The following is a 13,394-nucleotide window of genomic DNA, read 5'->3' as shown; positions in this document are numbered from 1 at the left end:
TAGCTTTTAAAAAAACCACAACCCAGAAAGTAACCCAAAGCGTCTTACAAAATAATATAACAGCAAATCCAAAAAACATCATAGCATATATAAGAAGGCAGGTCTAATACAACTCACCTCACTAAAAATAGGTAAGAGGCTACAAGTATACATAATACTCCCTAAAGCCTGGGTAAAAAGAAACACTTTGGCCTGCCGCCTAAAAGTTGCTAATGATGGCACCAGGCATGGTTCTCTGGGGAAGGCATTCCACAATGGGGGAGCCACCACTGAAAAGGCCTGCTCTCGTGTCACGTTAACCCCTGCACCTCCCTTGCAGGTGACAAAGGTCCTAAACAGAGGCAGTCCTTGAGGTATTGGGGTCCTGAGTTGTATAAAGCTTTATAGGTCAAAACCAGCACAGAGCATGGCAGTAATTTAATTGTTAGACCAATTCAGAGTCAGAAACCCTTGCTGGTCCACTGCAAAAACCCCAAATATCAGTCAGTAGGTCCCGATATACCCTTCTGCCCACCCTTGATGGCAGCAGCCAGTTTTTTATATTCAAAAGAAGCATAGCTGCTTCTCCAAAACCCTGGGTGGGCTCATAGCCAACATGTTTGAAAGCCACATAAGCCAAGTAGAGGGTAAGGCAGCCTTTCTCAACCTGTGGGTCCCCAGATGTTGTTGAACTACAACTCCCATCACCCCTAGCTGGCAAGGCCAGCGCTCAGGGATGATGGGAGTTGTAGTCCAACAACATCTGGGGACCCGCAGGCTGAGAACCACTGGGTTAAGGTTTAACATGGCACTGGTAACAGGAATATTTAGAGGTGTTGCCTCCCCTTACCCAAAAGGATCTCCAACTACAAGAAAAGCCACGTCACATTGATGTGCACCCTTCAGGATTGTATCTGCTTCTTGTTCTACAGTTTCTCTGTCGGCGAGAATCAGTTCTTTGCCATAGAACTCCTCCTAGGGGGGAAAGAATGGGGGTATTATTTCACCCAGAGTTGTATCCCACCATCCCTCCAAAGAACTTAGGGTGCACCTACGTACCAGTGCTTCCTTTCCAACAGTGAGGATCGATGTATAGGCTTCCAGGTACACTCGGCTACACTGCTTTATTACCTCCAGGCCTTTAACTGTAATATCTTTGGCATCTCCAAGTCCAAGTCCAATCAGGTAAAGCATTATTATTATTATTATTATTATTATTATTATTATTATTATTATTATTAAATTTAAGGAATGGAAAAGAATAGATACCAATTCCAGGGTGGGGGGCTTTGCAACCTGCCAAAAAGTTGAAACAGGAAAAAAAAAGCAATCAGAAATTCAGTACATCATTGTTGTTAGTTAATGGAACATTGTAAATAATTTTGTTCTGTGAACCGTCCTGGGACCTCCGGGTATAGGGCGGTATATACATTCAATTAACAACAACAACAACAAAAATAAATATAAATGTTACTATCAGCGTTTCACAGATGCGAAGCCACAACCGAAAAGGCCCTGTCCTTTGTTGCCATCCTCCAAACCTCGCACAGAAGCACCTGGATAAAGGGTCTCAGGTGATGGTTATATTCGAGTCAGGAGATGCGTACCATTGGATACTGGGGTCCATATGGTGCATTTTGGTTAAACCAGCACTAAGAATCGGGCTCAGAAATGGATTGGTAGTCCTTGCAGCTGTGCTACAGATGGCATTATATGCTCCAATTGCTTTGTTCTGATCGGCAGCCTTGCTGCAATGGCAACACACAGAGAAGCACTGCTTCGTCCTCCCCCTCCTTTCCCCAAAGCCAGCCAAGTAAAGTTGTGGCGCTAGGAAACACACTTAGCTGGGAGCAAGCACCACCAAATTCAGTGCACCTAGAAGAATGTTGCACTTCTACTACGGACTGGCACAAAACTCATGCTCGCTGGGTGACTTTTGGACTGTCCATTTCCTCCCTCTCTTTCTCTCTGCCTAACCCACCCCCTCGCAAGACTGTTGGGAAGTAGCAAATTGTGCACTCCCCTGGACTGCTTCGAGGGTGAAAAATAGGAGAATTGTATGAATGCTTAATTTAGAGTTCCAGCCCCACTGCGCATGTGTAGACGCAGGTTGCCACTTTTTTCTGGCAAAATATGGGGCGGGGCATGTGGGTGTCAAGTTGTTTTTGTGGTGCTGAAGTGACTGCAAAGCTACCCATTACAATCTATTGCTGCCTAACACAAGATAGCCCCTCAGGCACCTGTCACACTCCCTCCCTCTCTCACATACAAATTTCTAAATCTGACTGTGCTTGGCTACCCAGAGCTTAAATACATGATCTTTTCAAATGCGCATCTTTGGAAAGACCCAAATCACAGGTTCGCAGAGATGGAAAGGGAGCCAAGGGTCATCTAGTCCAACCCTCCCTGCGATGTGGGAATCTCAGCGAAAGGGAAAGACAGCATATATTGATGATGATGATGATGACTTATTGAATTTTTATACCGCCCTATACCCGAGGGTAGGGACGCGGGTGGCGCTGTGGGTTACACCACAGAGCCAAGGACTTGCCGGTCAGAAGGTCGGCGGTTCGAATCCCCAAGACGGGGTGAGCTCCGGTTTCTCGGTCCCTGTTCCTGCCAACCTAGCAGTTTGAAAGCACATCAAAGTGCAAGTAGATAAATAGGTACTGCTCCAGCGGGAAGGTAAACGGCGTTTCTGTGTGCTGCTCTGGTTCTCCAGAAGCGGCTTAGTCATGCTGGCCACATGACCCGGAAAAAGTGTCTACGGACAAACGCCAGCTCCCTCGGCCAGAATAGCGAGACGAGTGCCGCAACCCCAGAGTCGTCTGCGACTGGACCTTAATGGTCAGGGGTCCCTTTACCTTTTATACCCGGGGGTCTCAGGGTGGTTCATATAATAAAATCAAGATATAAAACCACAAAATACATAATAAAAATAAAAACAACCACTCAATAGGCCCCTGCCCCGAACGCAGCGCGAAACCGTACCAATACAGGACATACACTGGGATACGGGACAATCCCTAAGGTGGCAACCTCAGCCAGGACACGGGTCTGCAAGCTTACGTGAGAAACCCCACCACCGCCATCACGCACACCTGTACACGCGCCAATATGCAAAGCAGGGCTCGCTTAGCGCCGGCTGCTGCGGCTCCTGCCATTGGCCGGAGAGTCCCATCACTCCCCCCGCCTGCTCCCGCCTCCCCGCTCGGACTCACACGTGCGCCGCCAGCTGAGCGCTTCTCAAGCCGCCGCTGCCTCTTCCGGGCATCCCCGCCGCTTTGCCGTAAAGCGAGCGGCTTCGCGACTGTTTCGCGGCGGCCCGAGCCGAGAGGCAGAGCGAGGAGCGGCTCGTCGTGGGGGGAGGCGGAGATGAAGGAGGCGGCGGCGGCGCGCGGATGGCGCCTGGGCCGCTGAGGTGGGAGCGGCTGGCCATGAGCGCGTGGGCGGCCGGGAAGGCGCTCGCGGGGCCCTCGGCCCGCCTCGCCAACGGCCTAGAGATCCCCATGCTGGGGCTGGGTAAGTGCGCAGGCCGCCCCCTCGCTCGCCTGGTGGATCACACTCACTACCTTCCTATCATAATATAATATAATATGACATAACATAAGCCACCCCCTCGCTCGCTTTGCTAATAACACTCATTATATTATTATAATAATATAATAAATATGATGTAATATAATACAATATACCATATTATAACATAACGTAAGCCATCCCCTCGTGTGCTTTGTTGACACTCATTATATTCCTATAATTATAAAATATAATAAATATGATATAATTTGATATAATACAATATAACATATTATAACATAACATAAGCCGCCCCCTTGCTCGCTTTGCTAATAACACTCATAATAATATAATAAATATGATATAATACACCATATTATAACATAATGTAAGCCACCTCCTCTTGCGTTTTGTTGATGACACTCATATTCCTATTATAAATATAATATGATATACAATATAACATATTATAACTTAAGCTACCCCGTCGTGCGCTTTGTTGACACTCGTTATATTCCTATAATAAAATATAAGAAATATAATATGATATGGTATAATATAATACAATATAACATACTATAACATAAGCCGCCCCCTCGCTCGCTTTGCTAATATATTCCTATAATAATATATTAAATATGATATGATATAATACAATATAACATTATAATGTAAGCCGCCCCTCCTGCATTTTGTTGATGACACTCATTATATTTCTATAATAATAAAATATAATAAATATAATATGATATAATTTGATACAATATAACATATTATAACAACATAAGCCGCCCCCTCGTACGCTTTGCTGATGACATTATATTCCTCTAATATAATAATATAACCACACACACAAAAACCCGTTCCCTCCTCTTTTCCCTCTCACGAATCGCAAAGTGGCTCGCAAACAAGAAAGGGCAACAGTTTAAGGAAGTCAAACCTTGACATGATGAAATGATTGTATAATTAATGAAATGTATAAATTTGAAAAGTATAAATAAAAACTTGAAAAAAAGAAAGAAAGGGCAACAGCATGAGCGGAACAAACAACGTTTTGTCCCTGCAGTACAAACCCTATGGGATAATCAACAGATCACCTGCAATGGTTTTATTTTCTTCATTGCATTCACCATCATCATATGCCCACCTTTGATCTTCCAAGGAACCCTGTGAGGTAGGTTAGGCCTCTGGATACTTGGTAGTGAAAAGCAATAGGTCAGTCCATCTGGCTGTTAACCAGAAGGTTGGTGGTTTGAGCCCATCCTTACTAGGAGCCTCGTTTCATTAAGGAGATGTTTGGATGGTGATACTTGGCTCTGCGACCATACCTTAAATCCTATTCCTCCTCCTGTAGAATTATTTCCCCATGCACAACCCAAGGACAGAAAATTGTGGGGGAAAGAGGGCTTTTGTTTTTGTAGATGTTGGCAGTGAGGCATCAGAAAATGGTCTTTGGTGATGTAATATCTCCTTGCCTTAGGAGTGTTAATCACTTTCCTTTCATCAGTCAAGCATCCAAACATCCAGTGATGATGAGGATAATGCTAATTAGCTTTTATGTAGTACACTTCAAGTGTTCAAAGTGCTTCGCTATCTTAATAACCCCTACATAGTGATTAACTCAAAAAAATGAAAGGTGGGTGGAAATTTGCATGCATAATAGGCAATGAAAGGGAGCATTAAAACCTTTACCTGTGGCTAAGAGAAAAGGAAGGGGCGTTGTGGGTAAAACCTCAGCGCCTAGGACTTGCCGATTGTCAGGTTGGCGGTTCAAATCCCCGCGGCGGGGTGTGCTCCCGTTGCTCAGTCCCAGCGCCTGCCAACCTAGCAGTTCGAAAGCACCCTCGGGTGCAAGTAGATAAATAGGGACCGCTTACTAGCGGGAAGGTAAACGGCATTTCTGTGTGCGGCTCTGGCTCGCCAGATGCAGCTTGTCACGCTGGCCACGTGACCCGGAAGTGTCTTTGGACAGCGCTGGCCCCCAGCCTCTTAAGCGAGATGGGCGCGCAACCCCAGAGTCGGACACGACTGGCCCGTACGGGCAAGGGTACCTTTACCTTTAAGAGAAAAGGAAAGGGTTATTTCTCTGCCTGTCCATGGCTGCTATGCTGCATCAGCTCACGGTGATTCAACAGCAGCATAGTATTCACCAGCTACTTGCATTCAAGAACTACATAAAATTAGCAGGAGGTCACTCTTCTCTAGTTGCTCAGGCATGCGAGTTTTCATTATGAAGTTTGGAAAGCCTTTTTCTCTCATCAGTGGAGCAGAGCAAATAAATGTTCTTTCCCTAGCTACGCCCCTTTGAGAAGTGGAGAAAGGGATTATTTTGTTCATTGAACTGCAGTTGATGGGGGGGGGGGGGAAAGGGCTTCCTTGCATTACGACACACTTGGCTTTCTCTGGAACTGATCCCGCTGTTAACTTTTTAAAAAGACTGTGCGTGCGCAAACACACTCGCACACCCTGCAGCTATCAAAACTGGCATTTGGGTTGGCTGCTCAGCAGAGCCCAAGCAATAAGAACTTGCCCTGTGTCTGCTAAAATTAGTGGCAAAACTCTCGTTGATAGTAAGGCACTCCTTGCTGAGCTCTCAAGTAAAATCCCGAAGAGCAGTGTCCTCTTCCCATTGAAGGAATATTTGAAGCTGGTAGAAATCCGAAGCTTTGTGGGCGTGGGAAACTTGAGTAAATAATACGTCAAGGCAACTGCAATATGTGAAATGCTGAAGGTGATTCTGTGCTTGTGTGTCATTTAAGATGATTAGGAGCAAGTTTTGTTTTTAGGGATATTCATCCAAAATTACTGATCTTCTTGAGAAATCCCGGTTAAGCCTCCCAAGGAACTCCAGGGTCCCTAAAACACAGTTTCAGAACCGCTGGTTTAATTAAAATCTGCAGAATATCTCTTCTTCTTGAAACCCCTTTGAAATAGGACCACATGGTGATCATCGTACACTCTAATTCTACTAAGTAAGGAGGCGTCACTTCCTGGCCTTTATAAAGGCTTCTGTGGCCTTGTAAAACTTCTTTTTAAAAGCTTCATTGCAGCATAATGGCTAAAAACAATTGGAAAAAATAATACAGCAACCAGAGCAGCTTTTTGGAAGCCACGCAGTGCATTCAATGTGCCTTGTTGAAAGCCATTGTGGGAGGTGAGGGACTTAATAAATGGAATCTCCTGGTGTTTTAAGAAGTATTTCATTAGTTGTAGTCTTAGCAAGATACTTCTATAAGCGTTTTATTAAATTACAGAAGAGAAACCCGTAGTTGCAAAGCTGTTCACCATGTAACATTTCTGGAACTTTATATGATACATGTTCTTAAAAGAACGACCCTGGTTTCTGTGGCATTTTAAATGCTGCCTTTTAAACATTGCACAGTTTTTGGTCTCCTTATTGTGAAGGGGAAATTTTTGTTTTGATTGGACATCCTTTATTTAAATAAAAAAGAATTCTGGTTGACGTAATTATTAGAATTTCAAGGTTTTAAGTAGCACGAGCCTGTGAAACAACATGCTGCCAGAATGCTAGTGTAGTACACAGAGTTCTGAACTTAGCTCAGGTGGTTCTGGGTTCAAATTCCTTCTTATTCTTGAGTGAATGAAACTGAGTCTCTTAGCCTAACTTAACTCCTAGCAGATAAAATTGAAAACCATCCTAGATAAGATTCCACCCCCACCCCCCTGTAACTTCTCGTGGTGTTTCTCTGGGGGAAGTATCCTGGCAATACTAAGTTACTATGATTTTCTTGGATTCTACTAATTGTTTTGATGAATTTATTCCTGTTGTTTGCTTTATTTATATGTTATTGTGTTTGATATTATAGCTATTGCAGTCTTTGTTGTTTTTTATATGTGATTATTGCGAGCTGCTTTGAGCTCTGTTGCTGGAAAAGCAAATTTAATACAAGTATTAAATCAAATCAAAAAGTACAACTTGGTTTATCTAGGCAATCTCCGAAAGATCCAGAATATGAGGTTAACTATAATATTCATAGATACTAGCCAAATGAGGGGAGATGTATTCAAATAGGTTGTTTTCAGGGTTGCGGAAAACCTTGGGAACAGAGGGCGCAATGAGTAGCAGGAATTGACAAAACTGATGTGCCTTGTGCTATTGGAAGCCCTTGTGCAAGTCCAAAGTCATCATTAGACACAACCCTGAATGTCTTTCACTATCCAGAGTAGAAGAAAACGAATCTATTAACATAAATAGCGCAATCCATTCTGTTAACCTGAATTTGCAATGATGAAGGAAGATCAGTTCATGAGGCTTTGTTAGAGATTTTTTTTGAGTTTGTGAAAAGCATCTGGATATGGTGGAATAAATTCAGGGGATTTTACAGTATAAGAAACAGATGGCCAAGTATTTTCTTCTGGCTGCTTTCTAATGCCAAGGATTTGTGGCTAGCTGAGCAATTCACTCAATTATAGCTTGTGCATACATATTTGAAAAATAATGACAATAAAGGAAAGGAAATTCATAAGCCAAGTTGCTGTCTTGAAGTTGTTTTTATCAAAATTATTCTTAAGCAATTTCAGGCACAAATCCATATGATCTGCTGTGACACCCACCCATCCCAAAGCCTTGAGTTAATATTTTATGGGAAAGAATTCTTAAGTTTCAACTAATTTTATTGCTAGCTTGGTCAATTAAAATAGTTCTGCTTTATTTTTTTAAAAAAATGTGTGGCTTTTATCTAATTAATGTAGTGTTGTGAACACACCAACATTATTTGCTGAATTCTTACATTATTATTTTGATTGAATATAGAGGCTGTACACCCTTGGCCAAAGTATGCCCTCTGTCCTGGCATATACAGCTTTCCCTAGAAATTTGATATTGCTGCTGGGTGATTTCCCCCACCTGTAGTCTGGATATGGAATACTCGCTGATACTGCTTTCTAACACAGGAAAGGAGGGGAGGATTATTTCTGCATCACTTCCATTTCTCTTTCTTCCACTCTTCTGCCTATGTGGAGGAGTCGAGGCTTTGGGAACAACATTCCTTCTTGTTTTTGAAACCGTTTTGCTTGGGTAACTTTCCGATTTGATACAGATCCAAATGGTGCTACAAAATGGAAAGGGGTGGAAACTTTCAATTTGAAATGGGAGCATGTTTCAGTTTTTATTCCATTATCCAGAGTCAATTAGTAGCAAACTGTTAACGTAACCTTGAGAATTCAGGATTGTATCGAATGCTAGTCCTACACACTCATGGAAGTGAATGGGCACAACTAACAGGTTCATTCCTTTCGATGGGTCTGCTTTGGAAGGAACTGAGTTGGCTACAACTCTGAAAGTTTCAACAAAGTAACTTCAGCTCGTCACAATCGTAAAAGCCCATTGTACCTTCTTTCCCCAGTGTTTCCCCAAACTTGGGTCGGCAGCTTTTTTTTTGGACTACAACTTCCATCATCCCTAGCTAGCAGGACCAGTGATCAGAGATGATGGGAGCTGTTCAAAAACAGTGGGAGAGTCAAGTTTGGGAAAGCTAGGATGTGGCACTGCTTTGCCCGTGCTTCTCTGGGTTTCCCCCCCAGTCTGCTGAGGTGAGAAGCAGAAAGTGGTTCAGATAGGCCAGGGGCCTGCAACCCGTGGCTCTGGAGCCGCATGTGGCTCTTTTACACCTTTGCCGCGGCTCCAGGGTGGATACTAGCAAGGGGAGGAGGCGAATTGTGCGCCCCGACACTCCCCACTGTGGCGGGCGCTGTATTGGCTGTGACGTCGCATGGGGGCAGTGCGTGCGTTAGTCACGCACCGTTCCGACAGCACCTTGCCGCCTGCCCGCTCGCTACATTGTAAGGGCATGTACGCTGGTCACTGCATTGAAAGGGGGCATGTACGCTGGTCACTGTTTTGAAGGGGAGTGAAGAACACACACACACAAAAAGGTAACTTGTTAATTTAACGTTTATTTCTATGAGGAGGAGTAATTCTGAGGGGTCAAACAAAGAAATAATAAAAAAAGTGACAAAAAAGTTATATAATGACGAGTTTTGCGGCTCCCAGCTTTTTTTTCTTTGGAAACGGGTCCAAGTAGCTCTTTTTGTCTTAAAGGTTGCAGACCCCTGAGATAGGCAGAAGCCAGGCCTGTGGATACAGTGGTACCTCTAGATGCGAACGGGATCCATTCCGGAGCCCTGTTCGCATCTAGAAGCAAACATAACTAGTGACGGAACGTCTGCACACACGCGTGTCGCTTTTCGCCGCTTCTGCGCATGCGCGTGACGGCATTTTGAGCATCTGTGCATGAGCAAGCGGCGAAACCCGGAAGTAACACGCTCCGTTACTTCCGGGTTGGGGTTGCTGCAGAGCGCAACTTGAACGCGCTCATCCCGAAGCACATTCAACCCAAGGTATGACTGTACTCATTCTGGAGTCAAGGAGTGTCACCACTTAACTACCACATTTTTCGCTCTATAGGACGCACCGGACCATAGGAGGGGGAGAACAGGGGAAAAAAAATTCTCCCCCTCTCTGCTCAGCGCCCCTTCAGCGAAGCGGCAGGAGAAACAGAGCCCCTTCCATTTCTCCTCCCGCTGTGCTGAAGGGGCGCTGCGCAGAGAGGGAAAACTGTGCAGTGCCTTTCCAGCGAAGCGAAGCCTGGAGACCAAGAGTGATCAGTGTGCACCAACCCCTCTCGCTCTCCAGGCTTCAGGCGGCCATCCGCAAGCCTTCGGAGCATGGTGGGAACTTCTGCTGCGCTCCAAAGGCTTGCGGATAGCTGCCTGAAGCCCCTGGAGCGCAGCGGAAGTTCCCTGTGCTCCGGGGGCTTCAGGCGGCTTCAGCGAAAGCAACGCGAAGCCTCCGGAGCGCGGGGGGAGCTCTCCCTCTGCGCTTCGGAGGCTTCGCGTTGCTATCGCTGAAGCCAAGGAGCCTGCATTCGCTCCATAGGATGCACACACATTTTCCCTTCATTTTTGGAGGGGGAAAAGTGCGTCCTATAGAGCGAAAAATATGGTACTTCCTCGTCCACTTATGGCACAGATTGACCAATTCGACTCTATTCTGTGAGTCAGCCTAAGAGCAATTGAAATAGGTAAATGCTTCCTATTGTCAGTCTTCAAAACCGTGCTTCATACAGAACTGAAAAAGGCTTTGTAGAAAATGCACAGGCGTGCATTTCTTTGTAAAGTGTTGGTACACAAAGTTGTTGGACTGTTTCAACACATGGTTAATGTCCTTAAACTGTGTTTGTCTTTCTCCCACAGTACTTCTAAAATCTAGGGAAGCTTTCTAGCATCGCCCCCCCCCCTCACATGCCACATTTGTAGTTCATGGCTTTTCTTTCTTAGCCAGAGGCTATGTACAAAAACGGGACCTGAATGGCTGTATCACATGAGGCTGCAACTTGGGTTGCAGCCATTGTGCCTTCAGTTGAGTCAGGGGGAGAATGCTGATTTTCTGCTCCCCTTGGGTTTGTTGGTGCTTCTTGTCAAGGGAGACAGCTATGGTATGTAGATGGCTGAATTAACCCCCCCCCCCCAATAATGCATATCAGAAAGTTGCACTTGCAGGTTGCTTACCATGAAATCACAGAAGAATAATCAGTGCCTTGCTTAGCTTTTTTGCTTCTCAGTTTAAAAGGGAGAAATGGGTAAGGCAGTACCACTTAATAAGCAGTCTTTCTATAATGAGATGGTAGCGTCTGAATTTTATGTAGTGTACCTTTCCTTTTGCTCTTGGGGAACCAAAGAGCATTAATATGCTTCCTGACATATTTAGGATATATTCTTGCTTTCATGCACCAGAAGCACTCACATTACTCCCAGGTAAGCGTGCATAGGACTGCAGCCTTAATGCCCCTAACTACATCCTTCAGGTTTTCATATACCATTGTATACTTAAATAGCAGAATAGTAGAAATAGTAAATCAGGAATCACAAAATTGGCATTTGTGCCATTTGCTGTTAAAGCATATCTTCCTTATCCCTGAACAAAGTGAATGTCTTGGGGCTAAAGTAAGTGGTCATTTTAGTTTGGCTTGGGCCATTGGGCAGGGAAGGTATATTCTCATTGTCTTCCCCCCACCCTTCCAGAATGTTCTGTGAACCAAAGTAAATGGGTTGGCAAGACTGTTAGGGAAGAACAAAAGCATACTCCTTGCAAGAAATTGGGTCACCCACCTTAGCTGTGACTGCAAATACACCCCTTTACTCTCTCCCATGACTGACATTTATAGGGAGAAGGAAAAGTGGGAGATTAAACCTACTCAGTTTCTGATGCTATGTGTTTATTCTGTTGAATAGGACCCTGCATGTGTGAATGAAACTAAAAGGCTTCATTTGGACATAAACTCAAGTTTATTACAAGAACAAGCTGCACCAAAGCCTTGAACTTGTGCATTTACTTCCCTCCTCCGGCATGGCCACAAGGAGGAGATCAGAAGCTTTCACTTCCATTTTTTGCTTAACCACAGCTTGTTGCAATTAATCAAACCTTGATTTATCACAACAATGGTTTGTTGAAACAACCCAATTTTGAACTATAGGCTGCGAAGCTGGTTTTTTAAAAATAAAAATAAACTATAGTTAAAATTAACCACAGTTGTTCCAGAATAAGGCTAAACTGTGGTTAATCAAAAAGCAGAAGTGAAAGCTTCTGATATCCTTGCAGTGATACTAGAGGATGGCGCATGAGTGTGAGGCTCATTCTGGCTCATTCTCATTCTAAATGATAGCTTATTGTTACATGCAAATACAGCTCATGTATCGTCCTAAGTAGGAATCATTGCAATATATGGGTGCTCCCCCCCCCCCCACAGCCATGGCACTATAATAAAAAGGAATTTTGCTAGTTACATGATGATGATTATATTTGATTTGTATCACACTCTCTCTCATGGGCTCAGCATTTTTTATTAATGTTAGTATTCCTGCACCCTAGGGATATACAATTTATGGCAGTATGTAATAAATATAAAAATGTGTGAGATTAACACAGAATGCATTAGTTGTTTACAACTGATTGTACTTCTATTCTACACCAGTGTTTCCCAACCTTTTTTGGGCAAAGGCACACTTGTTTCATGAAAAAAATCTCGAGGCACACCACCATTAGAAAATGTTTAAAAAATTAACTCTGTGCCTATATTGACTATATATAAAGTAACTCTCTTTAATAGGAATCAAATAAACACAAAGAAAGTATTTTATAATTACTTTATTATGAAATAGTAAGTAAACAGAAATATGAAAAATTATAAAATACTTTATTCAGTGCGCAACCTGGGCCTGTTTGGCTGAACACAAAGCTGATATTCTGGCTGGAATCGAAGAAAGACACACACGTAGCTCTTCGTCAACAGCTCTCAGTCTCTCTCTGTATTTAGTTTTTATAGCAAATGAAGGAAGAGTAAGCAGGCTGGGGTGGGTTAAGTAAGGGCTGAAAGTGCCTAGATGAAGTGGGGGAAGCTAGAGAGGAGGTACATTCTGACGTTTGAGGATAGACTAGGTTCTTTATGTGAATGATAGGTGAGTTATTTGACAGATCGAACTGAGAGCAAGGTGTGGCTTGTGTAGCTGGGGTGGACATGAATGTTTGGGGTGCAAACCCCAGGCCGGCCAGGTCTGAGGGGGGGCAGAGAGAGACGGGCCTGCCTGCCTCTGCCTGCGCTGTGGTGTGTTTTGCCCCGACCGACGGACGGACCGACCTGCCAGCTGTCTCCGCAGTAGCAGCACGGACTGGAGCTCCGTCATTCTCCCCGCCGGTGCCCGGGGAGGGGAGTGTGGGGCGGCCGCTGTGGAAGCGACGGCGTGCTCCTCCTCCTCCTCTTGCCGGGCTAGAGCCAGCCGGCTAGCGCTCGCCCCTCCTTGCTCGAGCCAACCCCGCCGCCGGGGGCCTTCCCGTCCTCTCAGCGGCGGCGCCTCGCGTCCCTCGTCCGGGGGTTGGG

At 44.7% G+C, this 13,394-nt stretch overlaps 2 protein-coding genes across 4 annotated transcripts in view; one reads left to right on the top strand and one right to left on the bottom strand.

Moving 5' to 3' along the window:
• The window catches only part of DPH5 (diphthamide biosynthesis 5), a 28,589-nt gene extending 25,257 nt beyond the window's left edge, over positions 1 to 3,332 (bottom strand). The window contains exons 1-3 of one of the 2 annotated variants that reach the window (XM_028732661.2): positions 3,201 to 3,332; positions 1,039 to 1,275; positions 830 to 954 (exon numbers count right to left, since the gene is read on the bottom strand). In XM_028732661.2, the coding sequence (XP_028588494.2) occupies positions 830 to 954; positions 1,039 to 1,173 (260 nt within the window). In that variant the 5' untranslated portion in view covers positions 1,174 to 1,275; positions 3,201 to 3,332. Of the gene's footprint in view, positions 1 to 829; positions 955 to 1,038; positions 1,276 to 3,200 lie in introns of those variants that run through there. The other variant, XM_077928432.1, reaches the window with a different exon arrangement.
• Positions 3,333 to 3,368: 36 nt separating this feature from the next.
• LOC114598699 (glyoxal reductase-like) overlaps positions 3,369 to 13,394 on the top strand; it is a 68,627-nt gene continuing 58,601 nt past the window's right edge. For both annotated transcript variants that reach the window (XM_028732657.2, XM_028732658.2), the window contains exon 1: positions 3,369 to 3,501. In XM_028732657.2, the coding sequence (XP_028588490.2) occupies positions 3,381 to 3,501 (121 nt within the window). In that variant the 5' untranslated portion in view covers positions 3,369 to 3,380. The remainder of the gene's footprint in view (positions 3,502 to 13,394) is intronic.

The sequence above is a fragment of the Podarcis muralis genome, chromosome 5 (assembly GCF_964188315.1).
Source record: "Podarcis muralis chromosome 5, rPodMur119.hap1.1, whole genome shotgun sequence".
NCBI classification, from domain to species: Eukaryota; Metazoa; Chordata; class Lepidosauria; order Squamata; family Lacertidae; genus Podarcis; species Podarcis muralis.
This window is presented reverse-complemented; position numbering and strand designations above follow the sequence as displayed.